At 57.6% G+C, this 24,557-nt stretch overlaps 1 protein-coding gene across 9 annotated transcripts in view; it reads right to left on the bottom strand.

Moving 5' to 3' along the window:
* The window catches only part of DENND3 (DENN domain containing 3), a 54,245-nt gene that overhangs the window by 17,387 nt on the left and 12,301 nt on the right, over positions 1 to 24,557 (bottom strand). For 8 of the 9 annotated variants that reach the window (XM_045895823.3, XM_045895822.3, XM_045895824.3 and 5 more), the window contains 12 exons: positions 23,173 to 23,284; positions 19,253 to 19,372; positions 18,756 to 18,974; positions 15,197 to 15,312; positions 12,448 to 12,603; positions 11,368 to 11,464; positions 9,649 to 9,752; positions 8,985 to 9,184; positions 6,860 to 7,381; positions 2,680 to 2,939; positions 1,827 to 1,997; positions 576 to 705 (listed from right to left, as the gene is read on the bottom strand). In XM_045895823.3, the coding sequence (XP_045751779.1) occupies positions 576 to 705; positions 1,827 to 1,997; positions 2,680 to 2,939; positions 6,860 to 7,381; positions 8,985 to 9,184; positions 9,649 to 9,752; positions 11,368 to 11,464; positions 12,448 to 12,603; positions 15,197 to 15,312; positions 18,756 to 18,974; positions 19,253 to 19,372; positions 23,173 to 23,284 (2,207 nt within the window). The remainder of the gene's footprint in view (positions 1 to 575; positions 706 to 1,826; positions 1,998 to 2,679; positions 2,940 to 6,859; positions 7,382 to 8,984; positions 9,185 to 9,648; positions 9,753 to 11,367; positions 11,465 to 12,447; positions 12,604 to 15,196; positions 15,313 to 18,755; positions 18,975 to 19,252; positions 19,373 to 23,172; positions 23,285 to 24,557) is intronic. The other variant, XM_064587812.1, reaches the window with a different exon arrangement.

Raw genomic sequence — 24,557 nt, forward strand, 5'->3', positions numbered from 1 at the left:
AATAAAAATAGCCCACCGCCAACCTCTCTTTGAATGGCTTCCAGAATGTGAGAGCCAGATTCAGATCTACATGCAGGTGATCAGAGAATTCCTATCTGGGGAAACCGACCACATCGAGGGGAAGAAAAGATCCTGCACCCGGGGGCCTCCGCTCAGGCTCCACTTGACACACCGACCATGCACACAGCTCTCTGGTGGGCGCATTCCCCACGGCTGAGCGCTGGTGACCTTGCCAGGGGCTCCACGAGCCACTCAACAGCCGTCCACAAATCCCTATTCCACGTAACCAGCTGCTGGAGATCTGCTGCTGGCAACTGGGAATCCTGACAAACGACACCCAGCGTTTGTGGGACGTCACTCAGACCTCAAGCAGGAAGTCCCTCCGTGGGCGTCAGTACGCACAGAGCGCCCGGGAACGGGCGAGCAGAAGGACGTGTGCTACTCAAACATAAACGTGTAAAAGTGTAAAAGGAACAAAGTGAGAAATTCGGGATTCGGAAAAAAGTGATGTCAACCGGATAAAAGTACGGAAGCCACGTTCGGGACCACGGCTGTCGAATGCGTGCTGCGCTTACTTTCGCTCTTCATCTTATCGAAGTAAGACAGCTTGGAAGCGGCGTAGACGGCACCGGACGACTGCAGCGTGCCGACCACGGCGTCCATCAGCAAGACGTGCGTCAGCGCCTGCTGGACGTACTGAGGGTCCTGCGGGAGAAAGGCGCTCATTTCAACAAGTCGGTAAAGCGCCTGCGAGACTTCGGGACGTTACAGCAAACCACACCTTTGAAGAGGCGTGTTTTTTCAAGGCAACTCGGTTTACGTTTGGAGTTGATGTCATGTGACTACTTTTGTCCATCTTAGTGAAGACAAACACCGCTCATTTATACACACGCTGGCAAACATGTTCTGCAAAGGGCCAGGCAGCTAATAATACTCGGGGCTCCGTGGGCCTTGGGATCTCTGTGGCAACCACTCGGCTCTGTGGCCGGGCTCGAAAACAGCCAGAGGTGGTCCGTGGCCCGCGGGCTCCAGTTTGTACTGTTGTGCAAAATATAGCAGCAGGCATAAATCAGATGGCTGGTCTGAAAGTCACGGAGTACTGGGGCCCTGGAAAGGACCTGGTCCCCCTCCCTTCTCCAGATAGAAAGACTCCCTCCGTAGCCATGATCTAGGCCCCCCAGGGCCTGGCGACTCCCTCATGAAGGCCAGTGCTCCCACCACGCACAGTCTGTTCTTTCTAGTGTTCGCCCCTGTGGCGGCGGCTGCCTCCCCCACTTTCCCTCTGATGACTGTGGGCTGTGCACCCCTCTGCGGCTCCTGACCTGCCCCGTGTGTGAGTCCCCATCCGTGCTCTGCGCATTGGGTTGTGGCTTTCCGGCCTTATCTGCCATTTAGACGGTACAGACCTCTCGCCCCACCGGTGCCCCGTCCGGGCCTCTGTCCATGGTGCCCTTCACGCCCATGCAATCCTCACTCCGTGTACTCAAAGCTACTGTGGCCCAAAGCAAGTGAAAGCACACAAATCCCTAGGCTGTAAAGTCTATCGGAGGACGTGCCCCCTGCCAGAATCCTAGTCCTGGGAGGTAGAAGAGGAGACGCCTGGAGCAGGGTGTGCCCGGGAGACCCAACTCAGACCTCAGAGGCCAGCCCCAGTCCTTCCACAGTGTCCCCAGATGCCACTGGCCACGCACTGGGCCATGTAAACCACGGCATCTCCAGGGCCTCTGGAGGGACCTCGTCTAACCCAACTCGTGCTCACGGGACCACGCCCGAGCCCCCAAGACGAGCCGTGAGTTGGAATGAGCAGCCACCCGCGTCCCCCAGACCTTGTGGTCGTCAGCCAGCTTCTTCCCGGCCCACATCTCCTTCACCATCAGGTGCCACAGGTCACACTCCGTCTTCAGATTAGCTTCAAACACTTCTTTCCTGGATGCCATTTTAATTTTTAAAGTGGGTATTCTCAGAAGCAGAAATGCTACAGTGGTACTTCTCACTTCCTGCGGAGGCAGAAAAAGAAGAAGCAGGTCAGAGAGATGCCCCGTGGCAGGAACTCGGGGGTCAGCGAGGGAAGGTGGCTCAGCAGCCGGTGCCTGAGTGTGAAGGCAGGCCCCGGACCGAGGGTGCAGAGTGGGGGCTGGCCGGGGTGCGGTGCAGGGAGCCCCAGGCAGAGCCCGGCCACGGGCGGGAGGAGAGGGACGGCCCGAGAGAGGGGCCTCCGTGCGACCCTGCCGTCAGACACTGGTCCCAGGGGGTCGGGAACCCAGGCCCGTGTCCGAGGACTCACGGGCCTTCCTGGCCGACCACGGGCATGACCTGTTAGCACATCCGCACAAAGGCGCTCGTCCGCAGGGTTCAAACAGGGTTCATTCCTCTGCCTCCGGAAATGCTTCTCTTTCTTTGGCATTCCGGGAGGCAGTCCGTGGAAGCAGGTATGGGGGGGACTAGAGGACGGGGGGGGACCCACGGGCCAGCGTTCACCGCGGCTGCAGTACCTTCCTGCCTCTCCCGTCTCCAGGAGTATTCAGAGCTGGATTAACACATCCAACACGCCTCTCGAAATAAATATAACGCTTGAGATGAAGCCACAGCTGAGTGTCCTCAGTGGGGAAGACAAGCCCTTTACACTCGAAGGGGCACCTCAAGTTAGCAAACAGCACGATCCAGCGGCTGCGCTCTTACCTCTATGTTCCTGAAGGTGGAAATCTCCACGTAGCCTGGTCTCCCTTCCGTCAGGAGGAACAGGCGCTTCTGGGTCATGGCGATCTTGCCCACGCCGCGATTCGTTTTGACGGAGCTCGACAGCTTATAAACACACTCGTTCTTATCCAGATGCTCCATCACCGACAAAGGCAGACTGACCTCCTGGGCCTCTGCTTCTGCCTCCTTCCAGCAGTTGTAGAAATCTTTGAATGTTTCTGGGTCAATCTGTTTCTGGTGTCCTTGGTTTTGGAGAGAAAAGAGATTTCTTAGAGCCACATACACAGCCCTTGCGCGGGAGAAGACGCGGTGCGCTGTCCACACAGGCCAGCAGGTGGCGCCAGCACCCACGTCTCCCACCCCAGCGGTCTGCCCAGGATGGGCACCCAAACCACGGGATCGGGGCTGCCCTGTGACCCGAGCCAGCAGCCACGGTAACTCTCGGGACACTCTTTTTACGGTGGCAAAGCCCTGGGTCGCCACTAGACCTGGCGGCAGGCATCGTGGGGCCATGAGGGGAGCTAGCCCTCAGATGAAGCTAATGCTAAAGAGACCAGACCCTTGGTGACCCTCCTCCATCACTGGATCAAGCTTTTTTTTTTTTTTTTTTTTTTAAAGATTTTATTTATTTGAGAGAGAGAATGAGAGACAGAGAGCACGAGAGGGAAGAGGGTCAGAGGGAGAAGCAGACCCCCCGCTGAGCAGGGAGCCCGATGCGGGACTCGATCCCGGGACTCCAGGATCATGACCTGAGCCGAAGGCAGTCGCTTAACCAACTGAGCCACCCAGGCGCCCTGGATCAAGCTTTGCCTGAAGCTAGCCCTATCTCAGTATTCTTTGGTTATGTGAGCAAATAAGTCTTATTTGTAACCAAGATGAACTTGATACAGCAACATTTCTAAATGCCCGACAGTCACGGGCTCTGAGTTAGAGAGAGACCCAAGTCTGAAGCCCCGCTTTCCTGGTTAACGGTGGGACTTCAAGCAAGCTGTATAACGGACCCGCTTGCTCATCCGAACAGCGGAAATGGGACCACCCCGCTCCCACTCCACCCGACTGCCAAGAAGTCCTGCCCATCCTGACGCCCACGTTTCCCTGTGTCTGTGGCTGCGGTGGCCGGGTTCCGCCTCTGCTCCGCATTCCTCGGTCACGCGGCGGCCCCTCCCGTCCTGCACAAACGCCCACACGGCCTCCCAGCTGCTGCAGCCGGCGCCCGGAATGCCCTGAGAAACAAGTAGGCGCCCCCTCCCGTTCAAACACTTCAGGGCTCCTCCTCTACACCAGGCCCCAAATCCTCCAGGACTGGGCCCCTGGGCCCTTTCACACTCCCGCGTTCCAGTCACACCGAGTATATCCCAAAACAGGCCCATGTCAGGTGCCTTTGCACACACTGGCCGAGGGTGCTCGGACCAGAAAACTCCTACGCATCCTACGCAAGACCCAGATAAAACAGCTCACGTGCTCCCTTCCCTGAAGCTGCACACGCATTTCACTCACGTACCACTCCCCACGACACGGGGTCCCACTCAATCCTCCCACCCCCTCAGGAGGCAGGCACCGTTAGGCTGTTCACAAATCGGGAAACCGAGGCACGGGGAGGAAAGCCGTTGCTGGCACGCTAAGTGTGGAGCCGGGCCCGGCTGTGTGTGTGTGGTTCTGCCTTCCTGCTGAGGCGGCTGGGAGAGCAGGAGCCGTGTCCTCCCCAGCCAACCCCACTGGAGGCCAGATTGGAGAAGGACAAAAGACGCGGGAAAGCTCCAGGGCAGCCGCGTCCCTGCTCGGGCTCCATGACACGGTGTCAGGGGGACAGTCCCCTGGGGACTTGGATATCATGGCCACCAGAGTCTGGCCCAATTGGGCCGTCCCTGCAGGCCTTGGCCACCACACCCTCCGGGGCCACCACGGGACTGGATGGTGCAAGCCTGCGGCCACCGCGCACATCCATGAGCTCCCCGCAGGCCCGCTGCCCACACCAGGGCCTGCCACGCTCCACCACGGCTCCCGCACGCGCCCACGCAGACAGGTCACGTACGCTTCACCTGTACCCAGTTCCACCCAGAAACGCCGGCCGTTCCCTCCTGTACCCCATCACCCGCGGTGCAGGCGGCGGCTCTGGAATCCCAGGCTCGCGCACGCATCCACCTCCCTGCCTTGCGGCCCCTCGGAATTACTGGTCCTGCAGTGTCAACATCGGGCTTTGAAACGTCTATAAAAACGTGCAATGACAAAACAGTGACAGGAATCTCCTAAATAAAATCTCAGGTGTGTTCTTAGACCACAGCCGTTCATTCCAAGGTGGTAACATTCATCTTTGACTTAACAGAGCTTTTCTAACACACGGCCATTAGGCCGAAACATCCATCTGGTGCCGCCCTACAGCGGCTCATACATCCCAGAGTCGGGACCATTAACGGATGTATTTTGCAATGTGAATGGACCCAAAGTGACAACCGGGCCGTCGATGGCCCACGCTGATGGCCCAGGCGTCCTCCGTGTCCCTGCTAGCATAAGTCTGGGAATGCTGGACACTGTCCACGCGTCCAGCCATGAAACCATGCTTCCCAGGCAGCTACGTGCTGTGGGACACGCTTCTGGCCACAGGAGTGGGGATAGACCCTCCTCTTCCTGCTGGGAGAACAGCACCGCCCGGGGCCATCGGCGTCTCGGGCCGTGAAACAACACGGCCACGCTCGGGGAGCCTGGTGACGTCCAGGGCCAGCCAGGCACAGCCTGGACATCTTGTTCCCCGAGAACAATACCACCAGTGGCTGAATCCACCGTATCTCAGGCCTCGCCGCTGGACTGGCTGGCCCCGGTGTAAAGGGAAGGGGCAGGGTCCCGCGAGTCATGGGGGCCCGTGCTCCCCCTTCCCGGCAGCCCCAGCACTGCTCCCCAGGGCTCTCTGCAAGCACCTGTCTCCTCTCGGACCCAGCTCATCCTCCCAAGCTGTCTGCCCCACGAGTGCCTCCTGGGCGTCCGACGAGATGCGCTCCACTGCGCCCTGCCCGGGCCAACACGGTGTCGCTTCTCCGTGGCATCTCCAGAGCACCACACGGGGAGGTGACCAGCGAGGGCCGGGCTGGCCTGCACCTTGGTCAGGCCAAGTGCCTGGGGCCAGCGAACAGGCGATCGGCTCCTCCTCCTGGCGGGGGCAGCCGGACGCATCTACGTAAAGAGTGTTGCGTGGCCCAGCCCGCCCACGGAGCCACGGACGAGACCAGGGAGAGAGGCCTGCGTTCGGCAAAGGACAGCCTGTGCAGAGGACACGAGGCGCTCCCACACGCCCTAAGGAAAAGGCGAACATGCTGGTGTAGAAACGGACAGATGACACCAGAGCAGCTCCGAGCGGACGCTCGTCACACTGGCCCAGCACCCGGGACGGACAATGCCCAGCGCTGCCCGGCGGCGGTGGCGGGACATGGGTGTGTCCCGGGCCGTGCAGCCACCGAGGGCAAGGAGGCAGCTCGCCGTCAGGATGGCAGTACCCGCGTCCAGACTGGGCCTCTTGGCTCGAGTCCCAGGGAGACCCGTGCACAACCACGTAGGGCAGCAGGTGCGTGAAACCCGCCACGTCAGTATTTGGGAAAGTAAGACGCCCGGACGCCACCCGATGGCCACGCCCAGGTGCGCCATGCTGGCCCCCGCTACCCCAGCGTCGCAAGATCCGCTGGAGAAACCAGGCGCACGCGCTTCAGCACGGAAAGCTGCAGGACAGCGACGAGCCTGACGCGGCAGGACGCACGGCCATTTAAAACCACACACACCTACGTACCGCGTCCAGTAAACACGTAAACGCACGGTCGAGGGGCAGGCTCCGGTTGGGGACGGTGGCCCTTGGCGGGGGCAGAAAGCTCCCAAACGAGCCAGGCAGTGGCAGTAAATGCGGGACAAGGCGGCACTCTGTCTGCGCCGTCAGGTCGTGTGAAGCGTTCCCGCCACCGGGGGGATGGCGCAGCGAGCGGGGGCCCCGGGACAGGAGCCAGCCTGCCGCGGCTTCGGGCTCTCGGGTCACACTCCCCTAGACCCTGGGCGGCCCCTCAGCCCCCCGTCCTGTAACTGCCCGCGTCGGACAGGGCCTCCCCCCACGGGGGCTCGCGGCACGGTTCGCGGACTCGTCCCCACGTGGTTACGCCCGCCGTCCGGGCCACGGCCGGCCTCTCACCTACGGTTAGCGCCTCAAACAGGCGGTGTATGATGCTGGTGTCCTTCACGATGCCCGACTCCTGAACCCTCTTCACGAAATCGTCCAGCTGCATGTGCTTCTTGGGCAGCTCGAAGTTCTTCACGCGGTCGTCCGGCTTGGGGGCCTCTCCGGGCTTGTCCACCACCTCGCTGATGAGCCGCCGCAGCTCGGGCACCCGCTCGGCCTGGGCACGCTGGGGGCCCGACAGCGACTCCACCGTCCTCCGAACGAGATCAGCGGGGAAGATCCTGATGTCTGTTTTGTACAGACTCTGGAAGTCCAGGAGGGCGTCCAGCAGCTGCCCGTGCATCAAGTGCACGGCCCCGCGGAGGTAGAAGTACCGCGCCAGGAGCACGGAGCTGTCGGGCGCCAGAAGGCTCATGGCCTTGCTCAGCAGGGCGACGCAGTCTGAGTAGTAGGCCTGCACGCACTGGCCCACCAGGGGGAAGTGGATCTCCGGGATCTTGAACGTGTACGTCGGCTTCGGGGTCACACTCAGAACTAGAGCCGAGAGAAGACATGTACACAGTCAGCAGACCCGAAAAACAGACCGGGGTCCCCGTCATCTCGTCCGGGTTAACGTTTCTGGGCCCTGGGTGCAACGTCAAGCGAGAGCCTTTATGCCTCTTCCAGAAAGCTCCACATGCCCCTGAGCTGAATGGGGGCCCCCCCACTCTGCTTCCATGGCACCCTGAGAATACGGAATAATTTTATTTGCTAAGACTCTAGCACTAAATGGAAACACCTGGTAGTGAGTCTTCCCGGGAGGGTTAACCTGATGACCTAAGCCCAGATGCGCCCTCTCTGTGAGACGCCCACGGCCATCAACCCCGTCGTACAGACGTGCAAACTGAGGCTTCGTGCGTCCCAGGTGCCCAGCTACTAGATGCCAGAGCCAACCTAATCCAGGTGTCTCACACCGATTCCTTCCACAAATGTCACCGAAGTGCCTCTCAGGTGGCCCCAGGGGACCAGGACCAGGCCAGTCCTGTAGGTAGGCCATGCACCCCACGGAGGTGGCGTCTTTGCCATGAAGCCTGGGGGAGAGGGAGGAGGCTGGGAGGGGAAGGGGGGCTCCAGCTGAAGGTTCAGGCGGCAGAGAGGGCAGAGCGCCTTCCCACAGCGGAGTGAGCACAGCCAGGGGTGAAAAGCATCACTGGGTTTTACAGAAGAACTACAGGCCCAGAGAGGTGAATCACCTGCCCAGGGTCACACAGCCAGGGGGCCACCGTGAGGGGCCTCAGACCCAGCAGGCGCCTCCAGAACGTGTGCTCTGTCATTGAGGACTTTTCTCTTGGACGCACGGCCCCTCCTGAGGCCAGCTGGGTGCGCCCCTCACTCAGACTGCCGCTCTGCTCTGCACGGTCGTCAGGAGGCACCGAGGCAGTGGCCACAGGGCCCCCGGCTCACGGCGCCTGGCCTCACCCGTTCCTCCTGGCCGCTGTGGATGGAACCACATGGAGGGGGCCCTGAGGGTAAATACCCGAGGCACACGTGGCTCGTTTGCTGCAGCTCACGCAGAAAGGAGACAAGGGCTTGCACACGTGCACACGTGTTCTAGAGCACTTTACACGCCAAGGAAACGCCCGGCTGACATTCGGAGCTGTGCACACAGGCCTGCCTCCCCGACGGAGCTGCTGCCGTCACGGCACCCACGGCCCTTGCTGTCCCTCCGCCTGCCACTGCCACTGGGGTGGCCTGGCCTCGCCATTCCCTCCGTGTCTGCTGAAACGTGGCTGCCACACCCGAGCCCCCGTCACCACCCCTGACGCCGCTTCCTTTGTGCGGGGACACCGCACACCCCATCGCTTCGTGTTTATCTGCTTCTGGTCTGGCCTCCTCCCAGGAGCGCAGCTCCACGAGGGCTGGGACACCGGGCCCTTCGTACCCCAGGATCTAGAGCGAGCGTGGCGCCTGCTGGGGCCTGACAGTGTCGTGCCCGTCAGACGCGGAGAGGCGCCAACGTGTGTTTTATATGTACACGCAGACACACCCAGGCCAAACCCCCACCCCCTTGCCCTGAGCAGACCCCGGCTGTGGCAGCGGCCTGCCGCGTCGGAGCCCAGCGGCGGGGGCAGCGCCCGGACAGGGGCCGGTCTATTACCTACGCCGCTGCTGCTGCATTCCGAGGCGTCCACTTTGCGAAGCGACGAGTTCCGGGCCGGCAGCTCGGGAATGGTGATGTCCTGCAGGTTGGGCATGCTGACCACCATCCTCCGGTGCGCGACGTGCAGGGGTGAGGATTTCCGTGAGGCCATCTTCTCAATGGTCGGTCTTCTTGGACTTGGCAGCATCCCGTTAAATCTGGGGTCAGGAAAAAGCAACGCCTTTTAGCAGCAAGAACGACTGCAGAATACGTCTCAACGCCTGAGCCTCTTCTCCCACGTGACACCCGGTGCCCACCATTCCCGCGTGCCAGTGGAAAACAGCGGGAGCACCGTGTCGGAGTCTCCGCAGTGTAGCCAGAGGCTGGAGAACAGACCGTACCCCCGAAGGGACACACATAAACAAAGTCTGTCGGGAACAGTGTGGGAAGAGCTGGAATGGCACGGGAGGCGGTGGTGATGCGGCGGGAGAGGGAAGGCGGACGGCAGTGGATGGCAGGGCGTACACGCTACACTCGATGTCCTGCCCCCAAGAGAAACGCGCGGGGACGAGCCCAACGTGTTGCACGTTTCTGAATGTGAGATTTTCTGGTCAGATGCATCATTCATCCACCCAAATAAACCCATGCTACTCGAGCGTCTGGTCCCCATTGTAGACAGCACCTGTCCTCTTCAGATTGCAGGTGGAGGTCCATCTGGGCAAAGGCGTCCATCCTTCCGCTGAGCCGGGCTTTAAGGAAAGAGCGAAACATGTAGGTATCCGACACCTGAAACAGACCACGGAAGGCCAGTTACCGCCACGCTCCTGGCCTTCGCTGTGCCGCCGGGCGCCTGCAGCGGCTACCCGGCCCCTTCCCCGCCGGCCGCGGCCTCTCCCCGACCCCCAGCTGCTTGGACACAAGTTCCCAAGCGGCAGCTGTCTTCACTGACCCCACCCTGCCACGCTAGCCTCCAGATCCTCCCCAGGCCACCACGAAGGACCGGCCAGTCTGTGTCTGAAAAACCACCAAACGTTCAAAAGCTCAACCACCTTCCCCTCATGACGGCAAGAGCCACGGTGCCCTGTGGCCTGTGATTCCAGATCTCCAGGGACCACAGCCCCCTCCTCACAGCAGGTGCACGGTCTGGCACGCACCCGTGGCTCCCACGACCCAGCTGCTGGTCTCTCGCTGGACAAGGTGACCCTCCAGCAGCCGGTGCTTGTCCCCACCCTGCTCCCTGCTGTGGTCCAGCAGCCTGCAGGGGACAAGGCCCAGGGGACACCGCCCCGCCTGGCGACAGGAGGGCTGCAGGGGCGCAGGGCCCACGAGGAAGGTGCTGGAAACCCCATGTACAAAACACCCGCAGAAGAATGAAGGCAGGAGCGGACACGCAGCGGGATGGGAGGTGGCAGCCTGGCTCCTGGGGACCGCTGGAGTACTCTCCACGAGCCAGCAGAGCACGGAGGCCGATGGCAGGGAGCTCGGCCCAGGCGCCTGTCACAGCTGTGACCCGGCTGCGAATGGGGCTCCCGGCTTTGCTCTGGCCCCTCGTGCGTCCCTGTGGCTTCTCCCTGTGCTCCTCCGTGGTGCCTTTCGTGGCAGGGTCTCCTGTGGGCAGCATCAGGCCCGCAGGCCAGGCTCTGTGCCCCGGGGAGTGCGTACAGAGGGGGCAGACGGCCAGGGCGCCCATGAACGGGGGGAGCGTGGAGTCTGTCCAGCAAATGTCAGGGAGCAGACATGAGGGCACGGGTGGTGCCCGGAGAGAGGTAGAGGCTGCTGGCCGGCCGACGTGAACGACTGCTGTGTGGACCTCAGCCATGAGGGGAGCCGCGGCTCACACACCCCTCTGGCCATCAGCTGGACAGGACGCCACCGAGAGAGGCCACCCGAAAAGCATGAGAACAGCCCTAAAGGACCCAGAAGATCGGCGCCGGCTGCACCACCTGCCAGCACGAAGCCCCAGACATGACTCCTCATAACAGACAAGAACGGAAGCATCCCACAGGCTTGTGAGCGGGTGGACAGAGCCACGGCCACCTCCCGCACCGGACGGAAAGGCCCCGCGGCCGCGCCTGGCACGGGAGCCATCCGGGCTGATGGAGAGGCCCTGACCCGGACCGAGGAGGTGGCTCCCAGGCACGCACGTCTGTCAGAATTTATCGCCCGCTACACTGAAAATGGGTGCATTTCATAACAGGTAAATTATACTCTGAAAAGCGGATCAAAAAACGGGGCCAAAGGGACCAAAGGAACCATGTGGAAACAAACTTTCTGGAAACGTTAATACTTCCTAAAATATTAACAGATGCTGAAAAAATGTACTTTGAACAACGCTGCAAATACAGAAACGTATGCAGGACAGAATACGCACACGCGCACACCAGCCCCACTCGCTCCTCACCTGTCTATAAAACTGCTGGTCCCCCGGAGCCCTGGTTTTGAGAAACTCCTCACTATTAAACACTCTGTGTTCGTAATTTAGGTGGTTCTTCACCTCCCTGATGAAGAGAAAGACGATCTAAGTGTGGAGCTATTTTTAAATAGGTGAGAGAGTCATGACGATTTAGCGACACAGGAAAGACGAGAAGGCCAGCCTTTGCAAAAGCCCCGGCCCACGGGAAGGGGACTCCGACCCCGGGAGGGCTGGGTTTGGGCGTGGTCTGCTCCATCTCCTCGGTGACGCAAGCACGGCCTTTCCCTCCCGGGGGGACCGTCACGGCCCTCTTCCCTTTCCAGCCCCTACTTCCTCCTGCAGATGACACACAAAGCGGACTTGAGGGGGTGACCCCGTAGGGCGGGCAGACTCTGAGCGTGAACCCGTATGATCTGCCACAGCAGAAGTACAGTCTACACGTGGGATCAACGAGCCCACGGGCCACATTCCACGTGTCAGACATTCAACGCTTTCCTTCCGTTGTTGGGAAAAGTTATCTAAGGGACATAAAGTTTGATCCTTTGTATTCAGTCTCTGCTTTTTTACGAATTCATCAAGCTTATAAGGTGTTAAAAAAAAAAACAACCCAACCTTGCTTGTGAAAGATTTCATTTCAAAAGAGCAAAATGAAAAGAACCTATTTGTGTCCACACCAATTATACTGCTTTAAGCAGAGATAACACGACCCGTCTACAGTACACAGTCCCATTTTTTTTCCTGATAAATTATTTATTCTATGGAAATATATACATTTGAAAAACACAGCCACTGGATAATCACAAAGGCTCTGGTCTAAACCCTGCAGGACGGTGGCACCCACGGGAATGAGGACAAAGAGGAAGGCTCTCTAACGGGGACAGATCCTGAGTGCTGCTGCCTGGGGGGTGGGCTTCATTCTCACAGTGACCCGAGTGTCCCCACCCTGGGCTGGCCCCGAGCTCTCAACTGGCGCGATACCCCACAGGCAGTCAGGGGCTGGAGGGGCAAGGATTTCAGCCGCGTCACTCGGGGTCGAGCCACCGCGGCCAAGGAAATGGTCTCCAGTACCTGAAGATGCTGAAGAGCAGGTGCAGGGCCACCTGCTGCACCTGGCAGTTGAGTTTCTGCTGCCAGGCCCGCCTGCGGGCGCGCCCCTCGTTCAGGTCCATGCTGGCGCCCAGGTGTGCGAGGTCCAGCTCGTAGTGCAGCTGGAGGCTCTGGACCCTGGAAAAGAGAGACAGACGCTGACCACAGCTCACGCCGTGTGCCGGGACTGCTGTTCACGGGCGGGGAGAAAGCTCTCCCAGGTGCGTGAACACTCCGGACGCTTGGAAGACCCATCAGGAACTTCTGGCCCGGGTCACTAAAAATACATCCCTGGAGAGTCCACTCACCGCTCCATGCTAACAGCTCATCGGTGCTGAACCTGCAAAAGCCTCCACTGTGGACCGTGCACGTTTTCACCCAAACCGAATCCGTCCCTCCCCCGGGCTCTGCCTGGAGAGATCATGCACTCCCCACCCCAGGAAGGACAAGGGGTTTCCAGCGCAGGCTGCCTCGTGGCCGGCAGCTTTCACCACCACGCCCTGCCTGGGAGAATCGGATGCACCCAACGCCCTGTGCGTCAGGGCTCTCGGCTGCCTGGCGGAACCCTGTGTCCATATACCATGCACTGGCATTTGGCCACCCCGGCCTCCCCAGCACGATCAAGGCCGCAGCTTTGGAAACCAACCAGCAAGCGTGCGGTTTACGTGCAGAACACACACACCCAACACACACCCATCCCAGCCGTGTTTCCTGAGCACCCGCTGCACGCCTGGTGCCATCTGGGTGTGGGCTCCATGGTGACCAAAGGCAAAGCTCCCGGGTGGGGCCTATGTTCAAGTGGGAAGAAACAGAAAAACAGAAGAATGCACCCCAAATAGGAGGTCGTGGGGGTGGGGGAGGGGAGGAGGGGATTAGAGAGCAGGACAGCTGGAAAAGAGCCTGGCTGGTGGCTGGAGGGGCCTCTTGAGGACCTCGGACCTGAAAGGTGAAAAGCCAGACACACACAAACGGCCCTGGGCAGGTAGGGAGCACCCAGCTGCCAGAGGTCCCGCAGGAGCCGTGGCGGGTGGGGGAGACGGGCTGAGACCAGGTCTGAGTGGTCGGCGGAGCCGGGGTGGGCCGGGGAGCACTCTGGATTTGCCCCGCATGTGACAAGAAGCCACTGCTGGAGACAGGTGTCCCAGCCTGGCCGACCCCAGCTGACCTGTTGGGTACCTGCCACCTGGAAGGATCGTGAGCTGGCCACGCACCCACAGCACAGGGGCGCCGCGGGGAAGGAATCTGTACGGAGCCGTGGTGGCGGCCTCCCCCCCCGAGCTCTGTGCAGGGACGACCCCTCTGCTGGAGGAGAAGGCTGCCCCTCCTACCTGAGCGCTCTGTGACAGTCTGCCCGGGAGGGCTGGGGTCCCTGTCCTGCCCCTGGGAGGTGGGGTCGGCAGGGGGGACACCGTGAACACACAGTCAGATGCAGGTGAGGATGACGGGGGACGGAGAGGGTGAGTGGGATCGGGGCGTCTCGGGGAAGAGCGCTGCCTCCTGTCCTGCCTGCCCCACCAAAGGGCCCGTGTGGACACCCCAGCACTCCAGGACCCCCGGGGACGCTGCCCACCACTGCCCGGTGCAGCCTCAGAGCCCCCACAGATGTGCCACGACCACACGCGGGTCAGCTCACGTGGTTGAGATGGGAGGAGGCACCACACCCCATCCATGTGGGGTCCAGCCAAGCAGAGACGCAAGCCGCTGTGCATGTTCTAGAATCCTGACAATGCCACACAGGCAAGCACGAGACCCCCCTCCCCCTGGGGATGCGCCACCAAGCGCATGCTTGAGAAGCACCAAACGCTAGCGCCCGCCGGCGCTAAAACGTCAGACTCTGAGAGTCGGCGGAAAGCGGCTTTTGCTCACCAAAAAGTGAACAATTACAAATGTAGGTTCGCACAGGGAGACACTCCACCAGCACACCCTGCTCAGGTCCCCTGCACACACCCAGCAGCCGGCCACGACCGGGGATGCCACGGTGCTGCCCTGTCCTGGATGGCCAGACGCCCCGACCACGGGACGCACCATCGTCCTGGCAGATGGCAACGAGAGCTCCTTCACCCTCCCCAGAAGCAGCTCCGGAAGTCCTCGACCCCCACGACAGGCCGCAAGGCCTAACCTGGCCCTTCTGGGAAGCAGCTGCTGCTTGCAGGCCAAGGACGTGGGCAGCAGAGCTGGAAAAACCATACGAGCGATGAGCAAGGCAGGAGGCCGTAAGAGCCCTCCTGGGGGCTGGGGTGAAGACAGGAAGACCTCTCGCTCGGGGGTGGGGTGCCCACCTCTGCACTGCAGGGCAGGGCAACACACAAATCCTGCCCTGCGGGGGGAGCAGCGTCCCACGGGTCTGAATACGTGTCTCATGTGGGGGTGGAGGGGGAGGAAGGGAAGAGGAGGAGGAGAGAAGGGAGGAAGGAGGGAGGGAAGGAGGCAGGCAGGAGGGGAAGGAACCTCAAAGGTCCCAGGCAGACCACAGGGTCACAGAGAGAGGGTGGGAGGTTCCCTGAGGGATGAGACCATCACCTGACTCGGTGGGGCCGTAATTACTATGTAGACAAGATCAGAGTAAGGACTAATGACTTTCACCTTAAAACATTCACGAATAATTTCCAAACTATAAAGACAGAAAGGGTGGCTCTGGAACGTACATGGAAGAGCCACTCAAGACACTCAGAGCCGGCAAGTACAGAATGTTACAGGGACGTCCCCAAGCACACACGACTCCCACCTCTACCTCTGAATGAAGGTCTGTGCCGCGAGCAGGGGGACGTCCGGGACATCGAAGTCCTCGTCATTAGAGCAGGTGACGCTCCCGTTATCGATATTGATCAGAATTAGACCATCAGCTTCCTGTAAGTTTGAAGAGATTGATGTAAGAACCTGAATTGGTAGACATCTTTGAAAACACAAAAACACACTTTGCGTTCCCTGAGGCAGCGTCGCTATTGATTAAATCACCATACTTAACACGTACACAGCGCCTTATACTGTCCCTACCAAAAAATGTAGGATATGCTGTGAGTCATGTTGACAAGCCAGATTTGGTCAAACCCGTCCCGGGCTGAGTCAGGGTTCCATAGTGTCATCTGGCTTCCCCTGCCCTGGTATAAACACTCTGTGGGCCACTTCAGGGAACCTGGAGGGAACATGCCAGAACTGGAGTGTGGGCTGGGCCCCGGCTCAGTGAGCACACACACTTAGGATGTCTGAACTATGTGCCCGGGGTTCCTTATAAAGCCTGATGTGTAACGAGATACACAGACACTGAGTCACGCTCTGGAGTCCCGCATCCAGCAGCCCCAGGAATGTGGCGGCCCCGGGCTCTCAGAAGGCCGCCAACCCCCCCCCGCCGCTCCCCCTTTGGGCCCGGCTCTGAATGCCTGTTCCAGGTGGCACATGAAGCGAGCACACGCCATCTCCCAGCGCACTGACTGGGCACTGACTGGGCAAGGTGAGCATTCTCGCACACGCATGCTACACGACTGTGTCCAAGGCCCCAGCCCTACAGAGGAAAACGTCCAAACCCAACCCACGCTCTTCAGCCTGCTGCCTGTCCTGAAATCTCCCAGAACACGTAAATCCCTGAGCGGGCCTCCTTCGTGACTGTGGACGGGAGCTGTCAGGTGGATGTGCCCACAAACGTTCCCCGGGGAAGGGCCTGAAACAAGATGGTTTTTTCCCTAATGACTAAGAAAAGACACACATTTTCAACTTCAGAGCATGGCCCTATTTCTTCCTCATTTGCAATGCAGACTGGGAGACATTTTCCGTTCCTTCCATGAAGGTCTGAACGGCCTTTCCCCAAAGTGTGTTTGTCGCTTGGTGAGTCACTGGCTTTGGCAAGAACTCGGCAAGAACCTGGCTCCTCCCCGGGAGCGGCCGGGCCGAACAGGGCACCTGGCACCTTCCCGGGATTTGCTCCGAAACGCTCCAGGGCCCCGTGCAAAGGTGCTCCAGTGTCAGTCGCTGGGGAAACGCGCATCAGATCCGCCGTGAGACGCCGCGTCCCCCTTGCCTCGACGGCCAGAAGGACACACGGGGCCGGCGCTGGCAAGGCGGCAGAGGATTGCGGCCCCACGCTGCTGGCGGGAATGCGCTCACAGCCCAGCCTCCCCTCCAGCAGCTAGACGGCTAGCGTCTGCGGCGGGTGTGTACCCGCGCGGGGAAGAGCACACGCCGCACGGAAGCTCGCGCACACACGAGGGCTCGCAGCTGCGCGGGCACAACAGTCAAAAGTCGAAACAACTCTAACGTCCATCGACCGATGAACGGACAAACGAACTGTGGCACGTTTGCACAACAGGACCCTATTCAGCAGCAAGAACCACGACTACGTGGATGGACGGCATGGACGACCCTAGAACACGCTGTGCTGAGCGAAGGAAGCCACTAACGGCCAGCTACGGACCTCAAACCATGCGTGTGGAACGGGCGAATCCACGGACACAGAAGCAGGTGGGGGTGGCCAGGGCGGGCGGAGGACAGCGTGGGGCGACGCTGAGGCACACGGGGCTTCTCTGTGGGTGCTGAAAACGTCGGAAATTAGTTGGCACAACTCTGTCAAGTTACTAAGAGCCACTGAATTGCACATTTTAATCAGGCAAACTTCGTGGTATTTTATGTGAATAAAGGTGTTTTAGAAAGCCAAACCTGCTCTGCCTGCCGACAATATCACAGTACTACCAATCCACGTTAGCTCACCATCTAAACGTACGTTATTAAGCACTTACTGTATGCCAAATGCTGTACTATTAGCCCTTTTGGTCCCCCCCACGATAATGGGGCCAGCACACTTACTGCTGTTACAGGATCTTTGTTCCCTTCCGTGCCCGCGGCTCTTGGTCGCACCGCTTCGAGGAACAAAGAGGTGACCAGATGGAGCGGTGGGCAGCAGGGCGAAGTTTATTGAGCGATAGTACGAAGTTGCCCGAGAGGGTTGCCATTTCGGCATTCAAATCCCGGGGTTTTTTATAAGCTCTTCTGAGAAACTATCTTTTTTTTTTTTAAAGTTACTGCTCCATTAAGATTTTTTTTTTTTTAAAGATTTTATTTATTTATTCATGAGAGACAGAGAGAGAGAGAGAGAGAGGCAGAGGGAGAAGCAGGCTCCCAAGGAGCAGAGAGCCTGATGCGGGACTCGATCCCAGGACCCCGGGATCATGACCTGAGCCGAAGGCAGACGCTTAACCATCTGAGCCACCCAGGCGCCCCCTGAGAAACTATCTTGAGCACCCTGAGTGTGGGCCCCTGTGGACTGGGCGCTAAGGTGTGCCAATCAGGGCTTTGACCATGCCCCCATCTACCTATCGGGTTATCGTTCCCGTGTTGATGGTCTTTCGGGCTGACATCTGGAGACTAACTGCCTCAACTTGTGACAGTGGTTAATTGTTTTGTTTCCGGATGTTTTGCAGAAGTCACTCCTGCAGAGGCCATTAGCATGCTGTCGTGGTCTCGTCTAAGGTGTAAAGCAGGATGCTAGTGTGGTTTTGTCTTAGTTGTCCCGGCGTTTTTGCCTTCTTGTCGGGGACCCTGACCCTGATGACCTAAGTGTCCAATTAACCTCTGTCTTTTCCGACTAGGACACAAGAGGGCCGAACGCTCTGCCGAAGGTCAAGCACAGTGTGTAAACGGTCACTGCGTGCACCAAGGCCCACGCACCCACTGACGCTGTGACACGCAGCGTGGCCAGACATCTTCTCACAGGAGGGCCCACAGCATTACTGAGCAACAGAAGCTGAACTACACAGAGAAACACAGATCTGGAGCAGGGACACCAGCCGCTGCGGGCTGCCGAGCCCCTGCCACGTGCCGGCAGGTGTGGGGTGGTCCCCACTCAGAGCCTGGCCCAGGAGGACATGCCCGCTTCAGAGGCAAGGAGGCTGAGGCTCAGCAAGGGCTGGGACTGCACTCGAGGCCGCAAAGCTAGAAAGGGGCCACAGCCAGGCCAGAGAGCGGGCTCCATCAGCGTTGACGCCCGCACTCTCCTCGCTGGAACTGCGGGAAGCCGCGGACCCCCGGGAATTTAAGCGGACTGGTAGGTGACACGGGGTCCCGGCGCCCAGAACCCCATGGCCTTGAACACGCCCAGAGGACCGCAGGGGGATGGTGCAGACGCGCGAGAGCACCCTGCGTGCGTGGCACCCAGGGCACGAGCCGCGGGGACGGGAGTGACCGCATTCTCCCTGGCCAGGGCACACGGCCCTCCCTGCGGGGCCCTTTGAAAGCCATTCCCTGCCGGTCCCCACAGGGGTCACAAGGATCCGACATTCTCTAGCAAACGGTCGAGGCCTAACCTTGCTGACTTCTTCAAAGTGGTCGAGGTGACAGCCCATGAGGAAGGACGTCGGCGCCATAATGAAGTCCAGCATCTGGTGCGACAGGACGGGCACGAAGGTGTGCTGCCACTGCAAGGGGTGCAGGTAGGCCAGGAAGCACGTGGCAACCAGGGGCAGCAGGGCCCAGTTGGAGGAGAAGAACACGATCCGCTGCTCCGTCAGGAGGCACGTTAGGATCTGGGGGGAATCAGCAACACCGCGTGCACTGAATACACGTGCGATCGCGCCACTAAAACCACATGGGCTGACATCTGCCAAGACGAAAGCCCCTTTAGCCCCCCAAAAGCACTACTTGAACAGCATACAGTCCTGAATGTCTGCTTGAAGCCAAAAAGCAACCATTCCCAGTGCGTTCTGGAACACACGTGCCTTGGCATTGCCCTCCAGACGACGACAGCTTAGATGCCCCACTAAGCCAACCAGCAGGGACGCCCGGGGTCCAGAGGGACGCATACCTGCAGCACCTTCTCGGGCCTGAAGCACAGCAAGGGCAGGTGAAGGTCCAAGTCGATGAGCGGGCTCTCAGGGTCCGCACGGGAGGGAAACACGATCTGTAGCGGCTTCATGTTAAATATCTGTGACGACCAAGTTCCGTCATTAGTTCAGAGAGCCGCTCCCAGCAGAGGCTGAAATGCACTGAGACTCTCAGTGTAGTCTCCAGGGGTGTCTGAGTTAGGATACGTGTTTGAAGACTCACACTGTCACTGCGTATGTCACAGAACAAAACAGTCTAGAGACACACGGAACCGCTGAGAAAGGCTCATACATGAATCAAGTACTGAATGTCTTTTTCAGCCAATCTTCCCTAAACTCTTTAATTCATTAGCAAACCGCTCATCGGCAAAGATTAACCGACGCCCGGACACGTGTCCAAATCAGCACAGGTTCCAAGTCAAGCACGATCAGGTGAATCTTAGCTAGAACACTTACTGCATATTACGAATTCTCTTAGTATTTTCAACATAATTGTCAAAGCTCCTTAAAGACATGGACTTCAAGAAATCGCTGAGAAAGACTCTATTTCTCCAAATGACAGTATTTCAAAATAACACTTCAATTTGAATTCAGTATCTGCAGAATGCCCTTTCTGGATGGAGGGGGACGGTAGGGGCCTTCCAGCTCGATGGCAAGTTCGCTCCTGACCGTGGGGTCAGCCTCGTGGGGGGGCACCCAGGAGTGCCCCCAGAGCCCCAGGGGTCATCGGAATGGAGTGACCCAAGTGTGAGCAGTGCCGGGCCAAAAGCACAGAGAGAAGATTCTCGAATCAGAGACAGAGAAGCTCCCGCCAGGAAGAGTGTGGAAGGAGGACACACGGAGAGATGCATAGCACTGGCTGGGGAAGAAGGTTCCAGAACAAATGTTCGTCATCCACACCTCCTCACACCCACGTCACCACAGCTCTGTGTGAACGCTCGTGCAGAGAACCTGAGGACAAGGGAAGACTTCTTTCTGCAAGTGTCCCCTGATGGCCCCGTCTTGTCACCCACAGGTCTGCAGAAGCAAGACACGTCAGAAGGCAGACGTGCTGTGTGGACGATAACATCCTTTTTATTTAAAACAAAACAAGGTAGAGCAGAGTTACATGCTCCCAGTGGTGATGAACTACAAAAAATTGTAAAGTTTATATTTCAAAAAATAAACGTGTCAACCGGCTTCCCAACTACAGATAAAAACTAAATACAAATGCCAGTCATTCTATGATGCTGTTGGGCCCCTGGGTCATGTCCACTGCAGCGCATGAGACCCACACCCTCTGAGCTGGGCTCCGCTGTCCCCCCACCACCTTATTGTGAAGAAACTGAGGAGGGAGAGAGATTTTGGGGAAACACTTTCCAAATTTCAGCTTGACTGTAGCCCCAGGCAAACAACAGGTTCCCCACACAAAGCAACACAGGAAGTGAGTCAGGTAGAGAGAGAAGGAAAATGCCCATTTCGTGTGCACACCCAATAACTTGGCCCGTGCTGTGAAAGCACATAAAATCAGACCTGCTTGTGGGCAGAGAAGCCGCAGAGCAGGCCCAGGGGCGCAGGGTGTCTTTGCTGCCCTCGGGCCGGTGGTCCAGGCGCTGTCCACCAAAAGGGCACGGAGCCAGGCTGGGCCGAGGCTGGGTGCCGCCTCCCCTGTCACAGACCGGAGGTGACCCACCCAGCACCCACGCACTTGACTCTCAGGAATCACGGTTCCCGAGCAGTAGCTACAAGCCTCTCCATCGACATTCATTTGCAGTGGGTTCTGGAAATTCCTGCTGAATTGGCTCCTGGGTTAGAGGAGAACCTTGGCTCGCATTTCTCCAAAACAAGAAACAGCCACGTGGCTCAAAACTACCAAAGATGGGTCAGGGCCACGTATCAATGGGGGTCCCAGAGCTGGTGAGGCTGCCAGGGAGGATCACAGCGGCAAGCCTGAGCCAGGCTCAGCTCGTTCGGACAAACACGCAAGAACCAAGATGCAGACCCCACTCTGAGAACACGACAGGCTGAGCCTGAAACACGACGCATCCGTTCATTCATTCGCTCAACAGCGGGCGCGGTAACAGCGCTGAGTATGCAGCTCTGCACGGGCCCTCTTCCTCATGCCACTCGGAGGCCGATGGAGAAAACAAAACACACACGTGCGCGAGCCCCAACCGCAGACTGCGCTGGGCTCCACAGGAAGGGAGCGGGGCACAGAGCGGCGGGGTGGGAGGTCACACGGAGGCTGTCCCGAAGAACCTGACCTCCAGGAACAGCACGTGCGAGGGATGGAGGGAGACCCAGTGTGGCTGGACAACAGTGAGTGAGGGGGTGAGGCTGCACACAGAGCAGACGACACAGGGGCCAGGGATGTAGGACTGGCTGCAGGTACACAACGAGAAGCCATTGTGGGGTTTTAAGCACAAAAGGAGAGTCCAATGGATAGATGGTAAGTCCCTGCAGCCACTATGCAAAGGATGAACTGAATGGTCAAGAATGGACATGGACAGACCAGTGGCTCCCCAAGTCACACAGTGGGAGAAGCCGGTGGCCCCACATGAGGGGCTGGCCGTGGCCAACTGGAGGCAAACGCTGGGAGCTGGCTGGTCAGGGGTGAGTGATGGATGGAATGCAGGGGTGAAGAGAAGAGGTGTCAGGAACGACCCCCAGGAAACTCTCTCACAGGGGTGGGTAAAAGTCGGAGAACCAAATATGAATTAATCCAAGATTCCAAGGTACAGAAAACTGGTACAGATGTGGTTCGTGCATTACTCATGCTCAAAGGCAGAACATAATACGTAGGGTTAACCCTCAAACTGTCCTGAACTCGGTTTTGTTCACGGCTTAGCCGGTCCTCAGGGAATACTTGTTGAGTGAATAGAGCAAGAACAGAAACTTTGATGACTTCAGTGTACCATAAAAAACCACCAATTATCCACGTAATAAAGATGACGGCCTTGCACAAAACAAGTACCCAATAAATGTCCCTACAAAGGTTTCTGGGAGCGGAACCAAGGTACTCAGGCAACCTTGTCTGCCTCTGGGCCTGGAATGCATCTGGCAGGATTCCCCCCACCCCCACCCCACACACTGTAGGGTGGTATTAAAAATATACATTTTTAAGTTCATAATCACATGTCTCCAGTGAAATAAAATTAATTTTTCAATTGTGAATAATAATCAATATATAGAGAACTGGGATCTCTGTGTCTAATCTTCCAGAAAGGACTGAGTGAAATAGAGTCGACATTTATGACCGGCTTCGAGACGCTAATTTGGCGGGTGCCTGTTTGAGAATGAGGAAGCGCCTGGTGGTTGCGTCAGTCTGGAAAATGCTGAGCCAGACAGGTGTCGTCACGGCTCGGCCGTCTTGGCCCGTTACTCAGCAAAGAGGGAACGCGGGAGGCCTTTCTGCAACTGTCCTTAGCCTGAAACCCTCGCGTGGTGAAAGAACCAACAACATCTCAGGACAAGCGTGCCAGGGAATCCAGATCCCCGGAAACGCTTGGCCACTCATTCAACAGCACTGGGAAAAACCAAAAAATAGGAAGCCAGGTACTTTTCATTAATCACCCTGGACAGGAGAAAACATGAACAGATGTAATACAGTACCCAATATTCCAGACAAATAAACCAAAGGAACATTTGTAATTTGAGTAAATTCTGTATGTTTTTGGCACAGCAAGTAACGAACCGATGTGTTAAGCACTAAGGGGACCCATCACAGGCTCCACACCGCATATCACGGGCCACCAGGCAAACTCATCTTTAGAAATGGCGTAATAAGATGATTCTGTAAGGAACTTGAGAAGCATAATTTAAACACACTGGAACATAAGAAACAGTTTAAAACATTAAAACCATCGTCGTCATAGGACTTTTACTATTCGCAAAGAAAAGACAAAATTTCAGATTTAATTACCAAGTGAAGCGGTCCAGGCGGCGGGCTAGGTATTAAAGACAGTTTTGCAGCAAAATCTTTTATGTGATTGTCAACTTCAAAATCTTTACAGAGCTTCAGGTGAGTCAACAAACTAAAATAAAAAAAAAAAAATCACATCACAAAATAAGTATCAGCCTCCAGTTGTCATTTTAGCATTTCTAATCAGCGCTGACATGTCTGCCTGCGCCGGCAGCCCCAGGCCCTTCCAGCAACAGGGGGACGATCCCCCGGACATGAGACAGCAGGGCATGGCCTGCCCAGGGTCGGAGCCTGCCTGCAGGGGGTGCCGGGGAAGTGGGGTGTTGGCGGGCTGGTCATGTTCTTTTCTTGCTGTGGCTGCTGATTACACGGCTGGAATTCACGCAATTTCTGTCTGGGTCATACTTCAGCAGCGAGTAAACATCTCAAAGGAAAGTGCTTGACCACATTTGTTTCCCAAATACATTCTGACTTTTGAAGTATGGTTGGCCCTTGACCAATGTGAGGGGTTAAAGGCGCCCACCCCCGACGCAGTTGAAAACCTGCGTAGAACTTCTCACCCTCCCAAAATCTTAACTGCTAATAGCCCGCTGCTGACTAGAAGCCTTACCGATGACACGAACAATTAACAGGTATTTTGTAGGTTATATGGATTATATGCTGTATTCTTACAATAAAGTGAGCTAGAGAAAAGAAAATGTTTTAAAGAAAATCCTAAGGAAGAGAAAATACATTTACATTATGCATTTACATTACTGTATTTGTCGAAAAAAATCGGGTGTATGTGGACAGGCACAGTTCAAACCATGCTGTTCAAGGCACAGCCGAAACCGATTGAAACGCATAATGGACCAGCAGGTGCCTGGGGGCAGAGGGGCTGGGCAGCACCACAGGGTGTGAGGGAACTTCGGGGGTGGTGAAAATGTTCTCTGTCTTAATATCAGTGGTGGTCAAATGGGGTCTACATTTGGCAAAATGCAGCCAACTGCCCCGGACACCCTGCCTGGGTGTCCTGGGGCAGACCCCGGCCTTGCCCAGCACAGCAGGCCCCACGCGGTCCCGGCAAGCCGCGCGCTTACGCTCTTACTTTAGTAACAAATCATAGCTCTTCCTGAGTCAGTGTCAGGACTTGGAGATAATTCAATATTCCTCCACATTTTATTTATTGTAAAAGAATAGTATCAAGTTTAAAAAATAAAAAAGAACAAAGACTTTCCATAATCTAATTTCGCAAACACAGCTAAGCATTCTCTCCCAATTTCTGTCCACACAGAGGCATAGTTTACGTGCTACCATTACAGCAGAAAAACAGATTTTAAAAATGTATAAATCTATGTTTATAAAGTGCGTTTGGATTTCTGTTATTTGTTTTTCTATTTCCTAGT

This window comes from Mirounga angustirostris, unplaced genomic scaffold (genome assembly GCF_029215605.1).
Source record: "Mirounga angustirostris isolate CCGP_5_RB_7025 unplaced genomic scaffold, mMirAng1.0.hap1 SCAF_4, whole genome shotgun sequence".
Classification (NCBI taxonomy): domain Eukaryota; kingdom Metazoa; phylum Chordata; class Mammalia; order Carnivora; family Phocidae; genus Mirounga; species Mirounga angustirostris.